General features: G+C 52.2%; 8 protein-coding genes across 8 annotated transcripts; 4 read left to right on the forward strand and 4 right to left on the reverse strand.

Annotated features, from left to right (window-relative positions):
• Positions 1 to 633: 633 nt before the first annotated feature.
• Positions 634 to 3,009, reverse strand: IAQ61_008357 (uncharacterized protein; the record flags this gene model as incomplete). The annotated part of the gene is made up of 2 exons (XM_003838346.2): positions 1,425 to 3,009; positions 634 to 1,373 (listed from the first exon to the last, which is right to left on the reverse strand). The coding sequence occupies exons 1-2, from the start codon at positions 1,789 to 1,791 to the stop codon at positions 634 to 636; spliced, it is 1,107 nt and encodes a 368-aa protein (XP_003838394.2). The 5' UTR covers positions 1,792 to 3,009.
• Positions 3,010 to 3,358: 349 nt separating this feature from the next.
• On the reverse strand, positions 3,359 to 5,397 carry IAQ61_008358 (uncharacterized protein; the record flags this gene model as incomplete). The annotated part of the gene is made up of 4 exons (XM_066097970.1): positions 3,359 to 4,333; positions 4,383 to 4,782; positions 4,831 to 5,194; positions 5,244 to 5,397. 4 exons carry the CDS (start codon positions 5,395 to 5,397, stop codon positions 3,359 to 3,361), a joined length of 1,893 nt encoding a protein of 630 aa, XP_065952015.1.
• Positions 5,398 to 5,862: 465 nt separating this feature from the next.
• Positions 5,863 to 6,368, forward strand: IAQ61_008359 (mitochondrial 37S ribosomal protein uS14m; the record flags this gene model as incomplete). The annotated part of the gene is made up of 3 exons (XM_003838348.2): positions 5,863 to 6,018; positions 6,084 to 6,255; positions 6,306 to 6,368. The coding sequence occupies exons 1-3, from the start codon at positions 5,912 to 5,914 to the stop codon at positions 6,366 to 6,368; spliced, it is 342 nt and encodes a 113-aa protein (XP_003838396.1). The 5' UTR covers positions 5,863 to 5,911.
• A 409-nt stretch (positions 6,369 to 6,777) lies between these two features.
• On the forward strand, positions 6,778 to 8,926 carry IAQ61_008360 (uncharacterized protein; the record flags this gene model as incomplete). The annotated part of the gene is made up of 4 exons (XM_003838349.2): positions 6,778 to 6,845; positions 6,892 to 7,007; positions 7,054 to 7,692; positions 7,744 to 8,926. 4 exons carry the CDS (start codon positions 6,778 to 6,780, stop codon positions 8,724 to 8,726), a joined length of 1,806 nt encoding a protein of 601 aa, XP_003838397.1. The 3' UTR covers positions 8,727 to 8,926.
• A 2,079-nt stretch (positions 8,927 to 11,005) lies between these two features.
• CHIB1 (Endochitinase B1) lies at positions 11,006 to 12,495 on the forward strand (the record flags this gene model as incomplete). Its single annotated transcript, XM_003838350.2, has 4 exons — positions 11,006 to 11,161; positions 11,220 to 11,574; positions 11,630 to 12,315; positions 12,388 to 12,495. 4 exons carry the CDS (start codon positions 11,006 to 11,008, stop codon positions 12,493 to 12,495), a joined length of 1,305 nt encoding a protein of 434 aa, XP_003838398.2.
• Positions 12,496 to 13,128: 633 nt separating this feature from the next.
• IAQ61_008362 (uncharacterized protein) lies at positions 13,129 to 14,590 on the reverse strand (the record flags this gene model as incomplete). Its single annotated transcript, XM_003838351.2, has 2 exons — positions 13,129 to 13,439; positions 13,510 to 14,590. Coding segments are annotated over 2 exons (1,392 nt in total), but the record flags the coding sequence as incomplete, so codon positions are not given.
• A 155-nt stretch (positions 14,591 to 14,745) lies between these two features.
• On the forward strand, positions 14,746 to 18,422 carry IAQ61_008363 (uncharacterized protein). Its single transcript, XM_003838352.2, has 5 exons — positions 14,746 to 15,269; positions 15,355 to 15,401; positions 15,457 to 16,131; positions 16,182 to 17,907; positions 17,975 to 18,422. Exons 1-5 carry the CDS (start codon positions 15,203 to 15,205, stop codon positions 18,205 to 18,207), a joined length of 2,748 nt encoding a protein of 915 aa, XP_003838400.1. The 5' UTR covers positions 14,746 to 15,202; the 3' UTR covers positions 18,208 to 18,422.
• A 181-nt stretch (positions 18,423 to 18,603) lies between these two features.
• On the reverse strand, positions 18,604 to 20,274 carry IAQ61_008364 (uncharacterized protein; the record flags this gene model as incomplete). The annotated part of the gene is made up of 1 exon (XM_003838353.2): positions 18,604 to 20,274. The coding sequence occupies one exon, from the start codon at positions 20,272 to 20,274 to the stop codon at positions 18,604 to 18,606; it is 1,671 nt and encodes a 556-aa protein (XP_003838401.2).
• Positions 20,275 to 20,408: the final 134 nt, after the last annotated feature.

A 20,408-nucleotide genomic window follows, 5' to 3' on the forward strand; every position in this document is an offset into this window, starting at 1 on the left:
GAGTGTAGATGCGCGCGTTTCAGAGAAAACGGCAAGAGGGCGCGACGAGCCCTTTTATGTCGCCTAAGGCTTGATATGCGTCCAATGCTTATTGTTGACTGAAGACACTCCTTTTTTTTTCCTGGCATGCAGAAAGAAACTAGGGTATAAGCGGGTGGATGTATGGGTTAGCATCCTTAGACGCGATTGCGCAATTGCACGTTTGCTAGAGGCTGACAACCCCCCCAGCCCGCTCGTTGGGTCTTTAGATGACGTGTGGAAGCCAAGCGGGAGGAAGCCAACTCTTGCTTTGTTTGTCTCATCTCTTTGGCGAGCGAGAATGGCAGGCCTCACGATGCTCACGGTTTGCAGTTTGCCATGTGGTGTTCATTCTATTCATCTGTGAGCGAGCTTCTCTGGCTCGTCACCTACATCGCTCGCATATCAGTGCCGGCGGTGATATCTCGGCCCCGGTTATGCATCGTCACAGTGGACCCCGTGGGGAACTGGCTCCCGTCTCTCAACCTTCATACCATGTCGTGTCCTGAAAACCCAAACGCCATGCTAATGTGGATGCTAATCGACAGAAACAAAAGAAGAAGAAGAAGAAGAAGAAGAAGAAGAAGAAGAAAAGTCAAACGGCAAGTGGCAAACTCAAGCTTTCAATGATACTTGCTCCAAGGCATTGGCCAACTCCTCCTGCCTTTGCTTGATCTCTTGTTCTTGGAGGAACTGTGCGTAGCGAGACTTGGGGTTGTGGATGCCGCATTCGGTCTTGTTCTTGCCCTTCCAGCGTCCAGAGCGCTCGTCCTCGCCAGCAGCGACGGGCTGGGTCGAGTGCCAGTCACCGACGCTCTTGTAGCCTCGGTTCAATAGGTCGTTGTATGGGACGTTGTTGGCGTCTACATACTCTTTGACTTGTGCAAAGGACCAGTTAGCCAGAGGATTGATCTTGACAAGGCCGGCTTCGTCGACCTCTACAATATCGAGATCGCCCCGCTTGCCACCTTGGCTGCGGCGTCGGCCAGTCAGGACTGCCTTGACCTGGAGTTCAAAATAGGCTCGCTCAGCAGGCTCGACCTTGGCAACATAGTCGTACAGCTCGTCATTGGATTCCCAGAGTTTGTTGCCATGTTTTGCGATGAACTGGTCGACATTGTCGCAACCAGCAGGCTTGTACACGTGGACGTGGGTCCCATAGCGTCTTCGAACCCGGTCTACAAGGGCATAGGTTTCGTCAAAGTGATACAAGGTATCCAAGAAGATGAGGTCGATGTTGTGGCTCATTGGTCCCTCGAGCTTGGACAGCATATCAATGGTGACCAGTCCGGTAAGGCCAAAGGCTGTTGTCTGAAAGAGGCCTGGCAAAGATGTGATGCACCATTTCAAAATGTCTAAGAGGGTGTGAGCTCATTCATCTTGCTGACAAGAGGAGTTTCTCCTACCCTGCGGTTCCAGTTTCTGCAATTGGGCGTTGATGAACTTGAGGTGCGGCTTGGTAAAGTAGATCTCTGTCAAGCTCTCTTGGCTCGAGGCCGCAGAAGCATACCCAGATTCCTCGCGAATCGTCGGCTGCTTGTAGGCTTCGAGCTGGCTGAATAGTGGTGACGACATCCTGAGAGGCGTATAGGGGGAAGTCCAGGGCAAAAGGCACGTGCAGAAATGATTGATGAGGGACTGGATGAAACAGACTTGATCACTGATGAGAATGCTGCAAAGTCGCAAAGGAGCTGTGAATAGGGAATGGCTCAGGTCTGGGGATGTGGGAAATGAAGTCAAACACAGTCTGGAGGATATATTGGGCTCCGCCATTAGCTATCGCTTTGTAACCATTCTCCGCGTTTTCGCCATAAGACGTGCTTGCTCAATCACGCCATTGGCGCTAGTACTCAAGCAACAAATTTCTTGCCTGGAACCGATGTTGAGTCGCTCGGCCAATCAAGCGGCGGCAGTAAAGGGCGGCTCTGAGATCTAGGACCACATCGCTGTCCTTGCTCGTGTGCTATTCGTGGTCGACCGTGACGAAGACGTCGATCTAGGTGAAGGTTGGTGTTTTCTCATCGCCCATCGTCTGCCATGCCGGGTGGAAATTTGGCAGGACGTGCAACACCATCAGGACAGAACTAGCTTCAGGATGCGTGATTGAGAGAAACGCATCGCAGGACTGCTGGAACGTGTGGGCCGCCACTCGCGATTCTCATTCTGACGTGCTCTTGCGCGCTGCCTGGCCTGCGTGCATGGATGATGTCGATGGTCGGTTCGTCGGCCTTGTCGGTGCCTCGCTGCGAGGCTGTCTTAGTTTACATTCCAATACTACTCTACGTGCTGCCATCAACTCATTAGCGCAAGCCATGCAATGTGGCGTGCCTCGGAAAGCATGGCTTGACAGTGAGCGACATCGATCCAGGTAGTTTTCAGGAGTCGATGGCAGCAGTTGATCGCTTGATACGCTTTGCAAATGCACGAGGTACGGGGAGAACGCGGGGCATCGACCATCTGCCGATAGATGGGCAACATCGTTGTTGATCATTCGGGTGAAGCCATGTACGTTATTACGATAGCCTCAGAAACCAAGGGGAAGAATTGATGTCGCCGACGATGGAAGATGATGCTGTCGTGGATCTGGTGGATGCTGCTGTGCGGGGGGCGTGCTGCCGATGGCCAGAGCTTAACGTTACCGGCACCTACCACACTCTCCACGCCTAACCCGACCGAGGTTAAGTAGTTGTCTCCCTGTAGAAAATGTCCTCAAATGGCCATGCGCTCATCATCAATACTCGAGCTTAGTAGAGATTGTGTTGCTCTCATTGCTCGTGTTTTTCGGTTGCTGACATCGCCCTTGTGAGAGTTGATGTCAGATCAGAGGAAACAATGGTTGTGGCTGAGTGCTGTTGGGCACAAGTCCGCTCCGTGACTGCACCGTCAGCAGCCCTGAGTCAACAGTGTGGTATGAGGAGGGGTTTGCCGTATGGCTTGAAGCAGTTGAGACTGCCTGTGATAACGTGTGGATAGGGTTCTGTTGTTGATCCTCAAGCAGTTACGATGGCTTGCACGAGGGGCGACGTCCTGCCCAGTGCCTGTGTGCATAGAGTGTGCCGCGTCCGGTCCAGCATCAGCACGTGATCTGTTTGATACGCTGCATGGATAGGCCTAACATCTAGGAACCAGGACCACTGACTTGGGAGTCAACAGCTTAGCCTCTGTGTTTGTCTATGATTCTCTCGAAAATTGGGACATGCTCGGCAACAGCTCCAGAACTCCCTCCACGTCGTTGCTCTTCTTCTAGCTCTTACATTGGACGTGTCAATCACACCTCTTCCTCTAGCATTATAAGCACACTTGCTGTCTTCCACAAACCGCCTAGTCCCACTCATGTAGATCAAGCTTCCGCCATACTCTTCATCGCAGCTCTATCCTCCGCAGTTAACGAGCTCGTCTTCGCAGCCTCCTTCCATTTCTCCATCTGTTCATACTGCTCCACTGACAACACGGTCTTGAGCTGCTTGAGCAGTTTTGGTGCAAACTTGCCGGTGGCGTACACAACACCCTCATTGTGTTTCGCCAAGAGGACGAGCACCAATGTCAGGAACAATACAGGGCCATCAGATTTCTTCTGCTTCTGCATTCTCCGAATCATGTCGTTAGCCATGCTTTGCTTCGCTTGCAGCACCGTTTTGTCATTCAACTCGATGCTGGATTTGATGCTGAATTTTTTTAGAACTGCAAGGATGCCAGCCAGATTTGAGTCATGTTGCTTCAGAAGATCTTCAACTGCGCCAATGTTCTTGCGTGTCTTGCGGCTAACCATCAGTCCTTGTGACTGTGCTCTGGCGATAGCTTCGGGTATGAGTTCTTTCTTCACGTGTGCCACGAGAATCTCCAAAAGCTGATCGCGTAATTTCTCGTCTGAAACCTTATCGAGACCCTCTTTATAGACTTGGCATCTTGAGTGAACACGCTCCGTCCAGAACTCGGCGAATTGCGCTTCATTTTCTGTTTCTTGCCATGAAATTTTGGCCCAGAAGCGTTCCTCGACAGCCTTCTTAACAATCTTTTCTTTGCTTAAAGCTTCGATTAGCGGATCCTTTGTGATCAATCCTGCGATGTTGACCAAGTTATACTTCACCTCCTTCTCTGGATGTTCCCGCAGCTGCTGCCACTGGAAGGTAGCGTCAAGCTCTGCATAATCTATAAGCACGCGTCTTTCCATTTCATATGATTCGGACGCCAATAAAAAGTCTCCGACTTGTAGCGCCGACGCGCCATATTCGTCTCGATATATGCTATTAATATCGCGCGTGATGTCTTGCAAGATCCGAGTCCGAAGGCTCTCCGGATATTCTTCCAATACATGCTGCGAAGGATATTAGTACTTCATCTAGTAGGGATAGAGAGAGATATACTGCAAGGTTGACACGTCCGTCCTCTGCCAGAGACTGCGTGCAGGCCTTCGCTATGTTCAGCCTCTTCGCGACCGAGACGGCAAACGAATTGATCAAGTCAATGTGTGCCTCTATTTGAACATGCTCCACTGCGTCGTCGATATTCGCGTAGAACTCAGAGAAAGTTTCGAAAAAAGATGAAAGATCAATGTATGCAAGCTGCCCGCACCCTAAATTATGTATAACGGCATCTCGATCTTGTTCAAGTAGCTTTTTGGGGTAGCAATGTGCTCCATCCGGATTCTCCTTGACCAAATATGAATGTTTCAGGGAGAGGGTCTCTAGTACGTCTCTCAAGACATGCAGCGCGAACCAAGGGGGCGGTGCGCCGGGAAGAGTTTGGGTCTTGATGTCCACAGGCCTATAATGTGTGAGTTGTCTGGCTGGAATAGCAGAGTAGGATACTGACAATAGATCCACACTTGGAGATTGCAACGACTTTGCAATAATATCTGAAACTTTTCGCTCATAAGTCTTGCTGAATACATGTCCCTGCTCAAGCACTATTCCCCCTTCTACATCATTCAAGAGTAGATCCACACTCTTCTCGTCAACGTCAAGTGCTTCTGCAAGTTCTGACCTCTGGATCACACCATCAGATAGGCTGTTAGTGAGATTCTGTAAGAGCGCATCTCTATGATCGATAGTAATGACGCTGCTGTTGTCGGCGCCAAGTAAAGTAAGAGCTGGATGGGCTCGAACGAGTTGGAGAACAAGATCCGGATCCACGTCCAGATCATCAGCCAGGGTGTGGATAGGTATCCTTCCTGAATCTAATGATGCATTAGTATCGTGCATCGGTCTTTTGAAAGGGTTGCTTGCTCTTGGTCACGCAGCTTCTGAATCGAGCTTTGACAAAGTCCAACGTCAAGAAGCCATGGCCTCCAGAAGAAAGTATCAAAGAAGGGAGAAAGTCTGGGGTGTTTTGTGGAGGAAAGAGCTGGAAGATCTCCTTGGCGTCCCTGACAGAGAACATTGTGGTGAAGGGTTGAGTCGCCTAAGTAGATACCTAAGCCGCCTAGCGCGTGACCTGTTATGGGAGGTTTTGGAGGTTTTGCTCAGATACCGGCACCGCGACAGCCTCCCAAGCTGTATTATCACAGGTCAAGATTACTACAAAAGCCAATTTGGAGTCTGTGGGCAGGAGTGTAGAGTAGGAATCTACCTACTCGAACATGGGATGGTTGTTCTACACCAAGTACCTGTGGGGAGACCAGACGTGTATGGATGCGTGTGAGGTTCTGTCTGTTGAACTCACACAGCCAGTCGAATAGATTAAAGAATGGGCAGTTTTTTACTTGTTTTGATCAAGAATGGCAGTGAATGGGAAATGTCGTTGTAATGTATCTGGAGAGACGAAAGGTTAGCGCTAATTGGTGACGCTAAAGGCGGCAACTGGCGGCAGAATCGTCGACTTGCCGCAGAACCTCATCATTCACAACACCATCGTTGTTCGGACAGAGCTTTAGCCAGAGTCGCCCAGCGCCATCATGTCTCAATTTCGCGCAGCCAAGCTCGATATTGGAGGCTTCGCCAAGATTCGCAACATTCGCGACCACACCAAACGGAAAGTGTACGCCGAGAATGAGCCTGAGCGGTATGCGCCTTTCCATCTTCACGCCTAGCCTACCCAACGCAGCACTGACAACCACGGCGCAATAGTCAAGCCCTTCGATACATCATTCGCAACACCACACTTCCACAGCGAGCCCGCGCACAGGCCCAACTCCAGTTGTCCCAGATGCACTGCTACACACGCTTCACGCAGATCAAGAACAGATGTATAATGGGTGGCAGAGGGCGTGGTGTCTTCAGCGACTTCAGGCTTGGCAGAGTACATCTCCTCATGGTCTCTAGTCTGGCACATGCTAACGGTTGCGGCAGTATCAATTCCGTATCAATGCGTTGGCTGGAAACTTACCCGGTGTCAAGAAGGCGAGCTGGTAAAACTATGGGGCAACGATCTTGTGGGAACACTGTACATTATTACTACGCCACCAGATTCTGGCATTGGGCGGCGCAGTTTGGGTTGGGACAATCAATCAGAACATAGAATTCTTGCATAGACATGGACTGCGACTCATTTCCTGCCTCACAACGTTCCTTCTCTTTCTGCTGCATCTTACCGCTAATGCAAGAACTAGGCACATCACCAAACAACTAGTCTCGACATCACATCAACCGCACTACCTAGTTTATGATTGCCCTCGATTGCGCCTCCTCAACACTGATAGCAATCCTGTTTGCTTCTACACTATCCACGATATTGTCAGAGGCTCGATTTGAAGCTGAACTACCTCTCTGGCTCCCAACACACCTACTACCAGCCGCCTAGTAGTGCACGCTGCCTAGCATTATGTTTCGCCGCATAGAGAACACACTGGAACCTGATCCTTCGTTCCCTGTAGACCTGAAGCAGCTTGGGTGAGTGCAAGATCTACTTTCATGGGCACACACCTGACAGCGACAGATTCTTCGTCAACAACCAGGGCCATATCCGTATGATCGTGGCGCCAGAAAAGCCCTACATTTTCCACGCTACAAACAACGAGCGTGTCAATGAGGTGCGCCGCGAAGCCATGCAGGGTAAGTCGTACGTAGGGCTAGCGAGGATAGACTGACCCCGTGATAGCCTGCCAGCGAGATCAATCTGAGAGTCGGCTGTATGCGCTGGGCATCAAGCGCGTCCATCTTCCGGGTTTCACACCAACCAAGCCTGTTGGCCCTCACATCCCCATCCTCTCGCCTGAGCCTAAGATCCTCAAGACACGAAAGCGCATCATCGTGATTATCAACGATTCATCGCAGGATCTCGGCATCCTTGCGTACCGTCAGCTGCAGCGCGAGCTTGGTATCAACGGCGGATCGGCAGTCCACTTTGTAAAAGAAATTATCAAGCGATCGTCCACCGACCAGAGTGCCAAGCTGGACGACGAGATCTTCATGGATGGCTTTAAGCTGGAGAATGAGCAGAATGTTCCCGCATTGATGGTATTGAATACAGGACAGTTGTTGTACTCGCACAAATTCAATCAAACGATGACGATGCGTAGTTGGTCGGCGATGCCGCGCAAGTCAATAGCACACGACATGATTCGCATCCACGACGAGGAGAATAGTGTCCACGGACATCGATCCCCTAAAGAGCATATCAAGACGGTTTTTGATGAGGTTCTCTGCAATGAGGCACTGGTAGCTCCAGACGCAGAGCTCTATGTCATTGCGATTGAGGATGGAACGGCGAGCGTAATTGATGTACTTGCTGATAACTGTATGTGCTTGGAAGAGTCATGCCCCGCGATATACTAACAAAAGTGTTTAGTCGACAAGTATGGATCCCGAATCACAGCAATGGCACTAGTTTCCTCCACCATCGACGAGTCGCAAATCCAGCACCCAAGCTTGAGGGCGTTTCTTCACCAGCGAACGCGCCAATGGATGTATACTGATGCTACCTCTGATCCTCTTCATTGCGTTGGCCTGCCGAATGACTACAGCCCGAATAAGTCGTTTCCAAATGGCTCCAGAATCATGAACTCCGCCCAGCATATCCATTGGAACGAGGATCTCCCGACATCACGGCCTTTGAGAGCCATGGCAAGCAGGCTGCATCGCCTCGCTCTTGGAACCACTGCATTAAAAGAGAAAAAGGTCTCAAAGACGGCAGCAGTCCCCTACACTGAATGGTCAACGGAGCAAGTCATCGTCTGTCCGACATTTGCGGGTGGTGAAGAATCAGTCGCAGAGTGCATCTTCACGAATTACACAGTTCAGCACGCGATATTGTCATTCTTTGAAGAAGTCGCCCAGAATCCAGAGAACTATTGCAATCCTGACATGAAGGTCCACGCGGAGGCTCCGCAGCCATCGCCAGATAACCCGCTCGAGCTTTCGGCGGATGATATCAATCCCACCATCCAAACGCTCCCTTCAGAAATGACCCCCGAACATATCGAGCTCGACGAGGCCCGAAGGAGCCTTGTTGAAATGTGCATTGCTCTTGAGGCATGCCCAGCTGACAAGCCAGAGCTTGCCCCCGGCCGTGAGAAGTTGTCGAAAAAGGTGCATGATAAGAGGGCCGAGGTAGATAGGCTGGAGAAGAAGGCGCTTGCTAAAGGCGGACTCAAGGCTGGCGAGGCTGTAGAAAAGCGAGAGAACTGGAAGCCTCAGGCCGAAGGGCCCAAGGTACCGTTTGCAGGCAGCATGGTGGATAGCGAACTACTCAAAGCAGCTGGACTTTTCGAAACGGCTCAGACAGAGTTGGAGAAGCTGGATGGGAGTGTGGAAGAGAAGGCGTTCGTCTGAACACAGATTGCCGCTTGTTGCTGCTGCACACCTGCGACGACAAGACGTGTGAAAGGTGTTGTGGTGCATCCGTCTTTGGTAGAGCAAAACACATTCCATGATCGGGTTCCATAGATAGATAGCCTCTGAATCTCACAGAGCAGACACTCTGGCACATGCTTCTCATTCGAATAGGGCACATTAATGCTTACTATTCATAATGTGTTCAGGCATATGTTGTACGTACTTCATTCTACTACTGGTGACAGCTTGGATAGTGGGACGTTACACTACACAAGCGGAAGGGGCGTCGGGCGTGTAACGCGTCCCGCGCTTTGTGTCACTTTCAGTGTTAACCTCCAACCTCATCTCTCACCCACAAAAATCCGCAGTCAACTACATACACTCTATTGCAACAGCTGTTGTTGTCCCGACAGCTCGTTTCCAAACGTTTACCGCTGACCCATGTACGCGATCTGCAAACACATGCTTCCTGTGAGCCGCGCGCCCAGCTGTTCTGCGTAGCAGCGACCTGGATGCAACACTATACGGGACATGCTATTCTCTCGAGGTCATTCTTGATCGCAACGCTGATATCAGCGGTCTCATGAGGTTGCTTTGCAGGATAGATGGTGAGCGCATGTTCAAGGCTCAAGGCTGCTCCAAGTTGGCTTTGCACACGACACCGCAAAGCACTTACGCAGCCTGATAGGGGCAGTCCAAGTCACTCTGAACAGCGCGTTCGAGGACGTTAATGGTCGAGACTCGCCCGGATATCTTTCCCTTCTAGACAGCTCGTTTTTGAGGTGATTTGCGGGTAAATGCCGCTAGCCGCCGTTCCCAGTCGATGTCGTCCTGTGTACCAGTACATGGACCTTGAGTACGTTCCATACATCACGGCTCTAGCAATGTGCCTTAAACAGATTCACGGCACCATCGAAAGATACTCGCTCTCCGACTCATGCTCTGCATAAGGAACGTTTTCTTTGCATTGATTAGATATCAGATGGTCGCATAGCTTGACTGTTCCACGCGCTCGCGATACATTCACATGCTCATGTGGCCCCACGCAAGCGATTCGATACGGCAAGGCTTACAACGGTCTTATCCGGCCCTTATCCGATCTGGGCTCAAATCCATGCGCCCTCTGGTCTTGATCCTCCCCACCCTGGCCCAGGTAGTATCGTCAAACGCCATGTTTCTGTTCACTATCAGCTACCAGTGGTCTTCTCTACTCTCTGGTTTTTCATTCGTTCCTACACCCTGATCTCAATTTCAGGACCCATGACGAGCGATGCAGAAGCCACAGTTGTCGGAACACGCCATAAGTCTAATAGTATAAAGACACATCTGGTCGGTATCACCATACGAGGGTCCTATGGCGTTAGGTCTGAAGATTATAGTCCGGATGACAAGAATCGATCTCCGAAGCAAGCACACCGATTCACTCTGGAACACTCCGATAAACCAACAGATTACCATCAGAAGCATCTCAAGAGTCTAGGTCATGAGTTGTCAGCACTTTCAGTCGCCTTGTTAGATTCGAAATATACTTGACGCCCCATCCTACGTTTCGGGTACAGACCTCAACGACTGCGACGCTTCCTCGTCACCCAAGCGCAGAAGAAAATGCATCCGCCACCCCCGGCAGTGATTCGGTAATTGTGCTAAATCTTTGGGCGTCTAATCGGAGCTCATGTCGACCTATTTGCGAACTGTCTCGTAGAAGTAGTCGTCATCCGACTGGCTCGCTTCCTGGGCTGCAGGTCTATCCCCAGATGCAACCTCCTACGACCCTGTCAATCCTACACCAAGATGTGCATGCCCAGGTGGCACAGGAGCAATGATGCCTCGTTCATCAGGCACGAGGGAATCTTGACGAGGGCACCTTGCTCTACTTGCCACTGATAGACAGCCCGAGTCAGCGCGTGGGCAATGATTTAAACCAGGGGAACGATACATTTTCCACCATCTTGTCTCTGACACCCTTTCCCTTCCTTGTCACATTCCTTTAAAAGTGAATCCAGTTCCATTTTTTGGTTGCCTTTGGTTTGTCGCGTGGTCGATAAACCCCGTCCACTCCTGTACTTTGCCTTTCACTTTAGGATCAAGTCTGTGTCTGTTCCTGCGAGATCTTGTATATATATATACCTTGATCTCTTACATTCTTTCAATCAGCAAGATAAACTAGAAGATCCACATTGCATTTTGCATCAACCGAAGCCATTTGGGTACCTGCATACTAGCGTTGCGCCACAGACACGTAGCACAGCACAGCCTCCCGCCAACGACATCATAAGATGCATGCTGTACAAACCCTCCTAGCGGGAGCTGCATCTTTACTTTCCTTCTCGACATTTTCCCACGCTGTAGCTATTCCACAGAACACCAATAGTACCGGAAACATGGCCACAGGAGCTACAGGATACAAGAACGTTGCCTACTTTGTCAATTGGGTATATCTGCTATCTCTGTATTCTGTCATTCACATGCAGTTTATTGACACATCACCAGGCTATCTATGGGCGAAACCACCATCCACAGGACCTCCCTGGGAATGAGATTACACATGTACTCTACGCTTTTGCTAATGTTCGCCCTGAGTCGGGCGAGGTATATTTGACTGATACTTGGGCCGACACTGACAAGCACTATCCCAACGACTCTTGGAATGATGTCGGCACCAACGTCTATGGCTGTGCTAAGCAACTCTTCCTCCTCAAGAAGCAGAACCGCAAGATGAAGGTCTTGCTTTCCATTGGTGGCTGGACCTACTCTGCGAATTTCCCCCAGGCCGCTGCTACAGAGCAGGGTCGTGCCAAGTTTGCAAGCAGCGCCGTTGACATTTTGGCCAACCTCGGATTCGACGGTGCGTTCCAAGTACATCCTCTCCTTTGTGTGATACTAATTAACGGATGTCCCAGGCCTCGACATTGACTGGGAGTACCCCTCTGACGAAACCCAAGCCCAAAATATGGTTCTCCTCCTTGCCGCCACCCGCTCAGCCCTCGACGCCTATGCGGCCCAAAACGCCCCAGGCCAACACTTTCTCCTGACCATTGCATCCCCCGCCGGCCCACAAAACTACAACAAGATGAAACTCGCGGCCATGGACCGCTATCTCGACTTCTGGAACCTCATGGCCTACGACTACGCCGGCTCATGGGACGCAAACGCAGGACACCAGGCAAACTGGTACCCATCCACCGACAACCCGACCAGCACGCCCTTTAGCACCCAAAAGGCATTGGATGATTATATTGCCGCCGGCGTCCCGGCCAACAAAATCGTAGTCGGCATGCCACTCTATGGCCGCGCGTTCACGGCTACCGATGGGCCGGGCAAACCCTTTCAGGGCGTCGGACAGGGCAGCTGGGAGAATGGCGTGTGGGATTACAAGGCGTTGCCGTTGAATGGGGCGAAGGAGGTGCAGGATGACAGGCTTGTGGCGAGCTGGAGTTATGACGACGCGGCGCGGACCATGGTGAGCTATGATACTGTAGGGACTGTGGCGAGGAAGGCCGGGTTGATTAGGGATATGGGATTGGCTGGAGGGATGTGGTGGGAGAGTAGTGCGGATCGCAAGGGTGACGGAAGTTTGATTTCTACAGTGAGTTTTTTTCTTCTTCTTCTTTTCCATCTCTCTATCGAATCACACTTGCTAACCCCAAATCCACAATAGTTTGTCAATTCCGTAGGCGGTGTCGGCGCCCTCGATCAAAGTTCCAATGTCCTGGCGTTCCCGGCATCCAAGTATGATAACCTCAGGGCTGGATTCCCGAATAACTGAGGCGCATGCATTACTGAAAGGCGGGCCCGGGTCGGGATGTTTTTTTTTCTGTTTAGGAAGGTGTTTGAATGGTGGATTGGGTCATGGGTTTTAGGATTTCTTTTAGAGGGGGGTTGAGAGCGTGGGGTGGTCATCTTTGGGTTTCATATATTGTGGTCGTGGTTGCAGGGAAATTCGTTTCGTGGACAATGAATGCATCGTTGTTTGCTAGACCATGCTTACCTTGTCTTGTCGTATCCCATGCCATCGTGTTCCTTGTCTCATCGCATTTTGCACATATGTGCTATGGAGTCTTGACGTGCCATGCACTCTGGTGTACGGATACGGATTGTGTCCAGTCAGATACTTTGTTTAGTGAAATTTAATGCTGGTGAGGAGAGGGAGGGAATGGCGGAGGTTCTTTTGAGGTTTCGAATGTTCAGTTCCTAACGGGTTTTCAAAGTGGGGAAGGGGAGGTGATGACAGGGTGGTAGGCGCCGTGTTGAAGGCTATTCTGGTTGGATTGCGGTAGGTGTAAACTCGCATCCCTATCCTCATGTGGCTCAGGCCTGCAAAACACCAAGACGGTTCCGCCCGTACTACTTGTACAAGAGAACCCGCTAGCTAGAATCAGAATCAGAATCACAAATACGACTACAACAATCTCTCCACACTCTCCTTGGCATTCACCTTGCCCTTACCCGCTCTCGCCTCTTCCGCGCCCACACTGCCTAACCCCAGCCCCCTCCGCTTCTTCAACACATTCTCGATGAACGCCTCGCCGGCCTTGTAACTTGAGCGCACGAGGGGCCCGGATGCACAGTACAAGAAGCCGAGGTCGAGGGCGCGCTGGCGCCACAGGTCAAAGTGGGTTGGGGTAATGTATTCGTGGACAGCCATGTGGCGTTTGGTGGGGCGCATGTATTGGCCAAAGGTTACGACGTCGACGTTGTTTGCGCGGAGGTCTGTTGGGAGGTTGGGTTAGTGGGGAGTTGGGATGATCTGGATAGGGGAAAAGAGCAGAAGGAAAAGTACCTCGTAGCGTCTGCCAGAGCTGGTCTTCAGTCTCGCCCAGACCGAGCATGATGCTCGTCTTGGTGATGATGTCTGGATTCGCCTCCTTTGCCGTTCGCAAAACGGCAAGACTCTGACGAAAGTTTGCTTTTGGGTCGCGGACGAACGGGGTGAGGGCCTCCACGGTTTCAATGTTGTGGGCGTAGACGTCCAGGCCGCTTGTTGCCACCACCTTGACCATATCGAGGTTGCCCTGGTGGTCGCCGCCGAGTAATTCGACGAGCATGGTGGGCGCTTTTTGCTTGACCTTCATAATCGTCTCGGCGATGTGGTGGGCGCCTCCGTCCGCCAGGTCGTCGCGGTCCACGACCGTCATGACAATGTAGCCCAGTCCCCATCTGCGTAGCGCCTCTGCTGTGTTCTCTGGCTCGTGGGGGTCCAGCGGTGGCGGCGTTCTCGACGTTTTTACAGCACAGAATCGGCAGCCTCGTGTGCACGTGTCGCCCATGAGCATAATTGTGGCCGTGGCCGCGCTCTTGTCACTGCCACCCCAGCAGTCGGAGATGTTGGGGCATTTGGCCTCTTCGCAGACGGTCGCGAGGTTAAGGCCCCGCAGATCCTTCTTGATACGCTTGTAGTTTTCATTCGACGGTATGGGCGTTTTGAGCCAGTCTGGCAGGCGGGTGATTGTCTTTTTGCGCCCTTCTGGCCCGACTTGGGCGGTCTTGATCTCGTAGGCCTCGGCGGGGTCGAGGGGCGCATTGGGATTGACAAAGTCGCCAAACGAAGGGCCGCTGTTTAATGTGTCGCTAAATGACGTCGCTGGCCGGCGACGCTGGGTAGGGGCTTCTGGGGGGGAGGTCTGGGGGGTGTCTGACGTGGTGGCGAATGTTCGGACTGCTGGTCTTGCCCGCGGGGGAGGTTTGAATGGGGAGGCGGCGGCGGCGTAGAGACATCGCGACCGGGGTATTGAGGCGGCCATTATGTGGGTTGTGTGCGTGTGTGTTGGATATGTAGAGATAGATGCAGAAGCAAAAAAAGGGAAGAAGAAAAGAAAAGGAAGGCGGCGGCGGCGGCGGCGGTGGCGTAGGGTGAATGTGTGGCTGTAGTTGTAGGAGTAAGAAAGGCAGATTTCTGAAAATGGCGCGCGTGTATCCGCATCTAGCCAGTGGTAAGAGCGGTAGCAGTAATAACAGTAATAGTAGCAATAGTAGCAAGTAGCAATAGTAGTCGACTCACCTAGAGTAGCAAGTAGCAAGATTATTCAAGTTAGCAAGCAGTAGGTTTAGTCTAGTTAGTTAGTCTCTAGGTAACCCCTAGAAATGACCCTTCCAGGGCTCCTTCCATGGTTCAGCGGGCCAGCCCTGCCAAGCCCGCAAAGTGGCAGTCGCACTGAGGGTTGTCCCACACACTGCCACATCCCTGCCACTCCACTCCACTGCCTTGTCTGCTCCACGACATCTTCAACGTCGCCAATTCCAACACGCCGAGCTCATACCCGGACCTCGCCTCAGTCCTGCTGCACAATCGAATCTCCCCTCCCTTCCACCGATTGTGAGGCCGGTCCGGATATACTTTTTCACCGACGACCACGACCACGACCTCAACACCGCGCAGAGGCCACGTTTGGCGGAGCAAAAAGAGCGGGAGACTTATTCCACCGAATCCTAGCCATTGAGCGAGAGCTGGCGCTGCAGCCACATTGCAGACCACCATGGACAAAAAACACGAGGATGTTGGGGGCGTGGCACAGATTGACAAGACGTCCGTCTTCCAAGAAGGTAGGAGCAGTCGACAAGAACTCCCCCCACAGACACAGTGGCGGTGGGGGGCCATATAGCGGTATATGAAGCTGACTTGGCCCAGCGCGAGTCTTTAACCAGAGTCCTGTGTCGCCGCGCAAGTGCAGAGTGGTATGTCGTGACAAAAGGGTCGTGGAAACCAGAGACATTCACTCACCATGGTTAGATCCTCACAAAGCTGGCCCTGCTGCTCTTCACTGGCGAGAGCTGGGGACGACAAGAGGCCACCACCCTCTTCTTTGGCATCTCCAAGCTCTTCCAGAACAAAGATGCCTCGCTCCGCCAGATGGTCTACCTGGTCATCAAGGAGCTCGCCAGCTCAGCCGACGATGTCATCATGGTCACCTCGTCCATTATGAAGGACACGTCTGTAGGCAGTGACGTCGTATACCGGCCCAACGCCATCCGCGCCCTCTGCCGTGTCATTGATGCCTCGACCGTGCAAGCCATTGAACGTCTCGTCAAGACGTGCATAGTCGACAAGAACCCCTCCGTCGCCTCGGCTGCGCTCGTCTCGTCATACCACCTCCTCCCCGTCGCAAAAGATGTGGTTAGGAGATGGCAGTCTGAGGCTGCTGAAGCTGCGTCGGGCAGCAAGTCTGGTGGATTCTTGGGAGGTTTTGGAGGCGGTTCACACAACTCGCTCCAGGCCAGCACAAACTACATGACACAGTACCACGCCATTGGCCTGCTGTATCAAATGCGCTCTGGCGACAGGATGAGCTTGGTCAAGATGGTGCAGCAGTACTCGGCGGCTGGTGTAGTCAAGAGCCCTGCTGCAACGGTCTTGTTGGTCCGCCTGGCAGCCAAGTTGGCTGAAGAGGACCCCAATCTGCGAAAAGTAGACTCTCCCCTGAAACGAACTTTGAAGTCTCCACTGACACATGATAGCCCATGATGCAACTCCTCGATGGATGGTTGCGTCACAAGTCGGAAATGGTCAACTTCGAGGCTGCAAAGGCTATCACCGACATGCGCGATGTCACCGACGCTGAACTCGTCCAAGCTGTCCACGTCCTCCAGCTCTTCCTTACTTCTCCTCGCGCCGTCACAAAGTTCGCTTCCCTCCGCATCCTGTCACAGATGGCCTCTTTCAAGCCAGACGCCGTTCGGTCGTGCAACCAAGACATCGAATCTCTCATCACAAACTCGAACCGCAGCATTGCCACATTCGCCATCACTACGCTCCTCAAGACTGGCAACGAGTCTTCGGTCGACCGGTTGATGAAGCAAATTACTGGCTTCATGGCAGAAATCACCGACGAATTCAAGGTTACGATTGTCGAGGCGGTCCGAACATTGGCTTTGAAGTTCAAGGCCAAACAGTCCGGCTTCCTTGCTTTCCTCAGTGGTATTCTACGGGACGAAGGCGGCTATGAATTTAAGAGAGCGGTCGTCGAGGCTATCATGGACCTTATTCGCTTCGTACCCGAAGCCAAGGAAGATGCGTTAGCCACACTTTGCGAGTTCATTGAGGACTGCGAGTTCACCAAATTGGCTGTCAGGATCCTCTTTGTCCTCGGCCGTGAGGGCCCTTCGACGCCCCACCCCACAAAGTACATTCGCTATATTTACAACCGTGTTGTCTTGGAGAATGCCATTGTCCGGGCCGCGGCCACATCTGCGCTCGCCAAGTTCGGTGTAGGACAAAAGGATCCCGAGATCAAAAAGTCTGTCCACGTTCTCCTCACTCGCTGTCTGGACGATGTGGACGATGAGGTGCGAGATCGTGCCGCCCTCAACCTCCGCTTGATGGACCAAGATGACGACGAGATGGCAATCAAATTCATTCGCAACGACTCCATGTTCTCGCTGCCTGTCCTGGAACACCAACTCGCCATGTATGTCAGTTCCGACTCGCGAGACGTTTTCGAAACCGCATTCGATATCACCAAGATTCCGACTGTGTCTCGAGAGCAGGCCGACGCCGCAGACCTCACCAAGAAGACGGAAGGCGCCACACCCACTCTCAAGGCGCCCAGCGCAACAAAGGCACCTGCCAAAGGTGGTGCAGATGCTGCTGCGTCTGCGGCTTCGAATGCACAAAAATATGCTGTGGAGCTACAAAAGATTCCAGAATTGGCAGCCCACGGCACTGTTCTCAAGTCGAGCGAGGTAGTCGAACTCACCGAATCGGAGACCGAGTACGTCGTCACAGCCATCAAGCACATTTTCAAGAACCACGTCGTTCTACAGTACGACATCAAAAACACCCTGCCTGACACAGTGCTTTTGGACGTTGAAATGGTCGTCACCGCAGAAGACGAGGGTGACGTGCAATTGGAAGAGGAATTCATCATCCCTGCACCCAAGCTCCCTACCAATGAGCCGGGCACCGTCTACGTGTCCTTCAAGCGACTCGAAACAGAATCCCAGTTTATCTCCGCCAGCTTCACAAACGTACTCAAGTTCACAAGCAAGGAGATTGATCCCAGCACCGGTGAGCCAGAGGATGGCGATGGTTACCCAGATGAATACCAGGTGGAAGATCTTTACCTCACGGGTGCAGACTATGTTGTCCCTGCGTACGCAGGCAGCTTCGACAATGTGTGGGAGCAAGCGAATGGCGAAAAGGCAACAGAGACACTGCAATTGGAGAATGTGAAGAGTATATCTGGTACGTCCTTTTCAGTAGAAATGGCTTTTTATTCATTGGTGAGCACAAGTCACTAATCACCCAACAGACGCAACAGAACAAGTCACCAAGACGCTTTCCCTCCAACCACTCGAGGGCTCCGATGTGGCGCTGTCTACCTCGACGCATACGTTGAAGTTGTACGGTAAGACGATTACGGGCGGCAAGGTTGCGGCCATGGTGCGCATGGCGTATAGTGCGCGGACAGGGGTGACGATGAAGATTGATGTAAGAAGTGAGGAGGAGGGTGTAGCGGCGCTGATGGTGGCAAGTGTGGCGTAGGTGTTGTCATAGGCGGTACGCGTGGTCGTGAGTGTAATTTCTCAGGGGGGAGAGTGATCAACAAGGCTTTGTTATGTTGTCTGGAATGATTGTGGTTGGGATTGCGAGGATGATTGTGGTTTTTGAGTGACGGTGACGACGATGGGATGGTTGGGGGGTATGTGTGTGCGCGTAGTGACGGCAGAAGTACATGAATAAATTCTTTACGTTTTACATGTCCTTGGCATCTATACCATCTTTCACAGGGAATACTCCACTGTACATATCTGAATGTTCACTTGGAAGAGATTCTTCTCTGCCTTTTCCCCGTTTACCATAATCTTATCAAATCTGCCCAACTACCACGGCGATTATAGATGCGTACACAATTTACATGAAGTATATTCACAGCATTATTTAAATCTCAACCCCGCTCATATCCCGTTTAAACCGGCTCAGACACCTCTCCTTGGTCTGCCTCCAATCCACACACGGCCTCGGATAGCCCAATTGCTCAAATTCGGTGCCGGACAAGCGCTCGTGCGGCGCAAACACGGCTTTGCCCTGTACATTGCGCAACTCGGGCACCCACTTGCGGATAAAAGCGCCGTCGGGGTCGTTCTTCTCGGCCTGGGAGGTTGGGTTGAAGACGGTGTAGCTGGGCTCCCAGCCTTGGGTGTTGTTGCCGAGATCCCAGTCGATGAGGGTCTCGGCGAAGTAGCGTTCGCCGCGGCGGTAGTCGAGCAGGAGGTTGCAGTAGAGGTACGAGGAGACATTCATGCGCAAGCGGTTGTGCATCCAGGCTTCGTGGGCGAGTTGGCGCATGCCGGCGTCGACAAAGGGGACGCCTGTTTGGCCATTGATCCAGGCCTGCCAGTGGTCTTCATTATCTTCCCAGCGGACCGAGTTGAATTTGAGGTTTTGTGGGAGATTCATCGACGTATGGGGCGTGCAGAGTGTGGTTTGGCGGTAGAGTTCGCGGAAGACGATTTCGCGCACCCAGGCGTAGACGCCGGCTGAGGCGGCGGACTCGCGGAAGTCGGTGGAGCCCCGGTTGTAATCTGTGACTTTGCGGAGGGCGCTGCGTACGCTGTACATGCCTGCGGAAAAGTAAGGGGAGAGGCGCGAGGTCGAGTCTTTGGAGGGGTCGGAGCGGGTGGCGGCGTAGTTGGGGATGTGTTTGAGGAACTTGTCCATGCGCGTCGAGGCTGCCGTGTAGCCTGGGGGCCAAAATTTGCGGATTCGTTTCTTATCCTCATCGTTTTCGAATTGTTTGTCTTTTGCAGGCCTCGGTGCCGGTGTGTCGAAGAGGGATTCTAGGTCCTGTTTCGCAGAGGCGGGGTTGACGGCAGGAGGAGGGTTTGTGTCGAGGAGCGAGGGTTGGTCTTTCACAATGTCTAGCCAGGCTTTGAAGTATGGTGTGAAGATCTTCATTGGCTTGCCGCTGCCTGTGAGCATGGTGCCAGGTTCTACAACGGTCTGGTCGTGGTGGAGTGAGACTTGAATGTCGTCTCCTATCGTCTTTACAAGTTTGATGTCCCGACGTATTTCGTCGATTTCGTATTCGATGTTGCCAAAAACATGACTAACACCTTGTTCTTTGAACCAGGAGATTACCGTGGATACAATGTCCTTGCGGTTTTCGCATTCGAGAAAGACAAGCGGAATATTGAGGTCTTTGAGTTCTTTTTGAATGAGCTTCAGACCCTCATACATGAAGTCTACTCTCGCAGCGCTTGTACCGTGCCAGCTTTCATCTGCCGCGCAATTGACATAGACGCAGACGAGGTGTTGTTTGTTCTTTTGCGCAAGTTGCGAGGCATGGTGGAGTGCTGTGTTGTCTTGGATACGAAGATCCTTGGGATGGAACCAGTGTGCGACCTTGTCCACCTGCTTGACTTCAACCTGCGCACCAAGGGCTTCCTGGAGTTGGTCATAGGGCAGATTTTCGTCGACTTGCTTTGCGCGCTTTGTCGTCGTGTGTCCGAGTTCTGAGCGTGAGTATGATAACCGCTTTGAAGGGAGATTTTTGTGCGAGTCTTCATCTGCAAGCTTTGCTTCTTTTGCGGATCGTTTCAAGGCAGGCATTGTCGTTTTGGCGCGTGTCGCATGCGTGAAGACGTTGCTTGTGGTGCGCTGAGGAATGCTAGTTTTCCATTCAACAAGTCTTCCCACAGGCCTTGCTGAAGAGGTATGCGATGCAAAGGACCGTCTAACACCAA

This window comes from Plenodomus lingam (assembly GCF_022343315.1).
Source record: "Plenodomus lingam strain CAN1 chromosome Unknown contig_30, whole genome shotgun sequence".
NCBI lineage: Eukaryota > Fungi > Ascomycota > Dothideomycetes > Pleosporales > Leptosphaeriaceae > Plenodomus > Plenodomus lingam.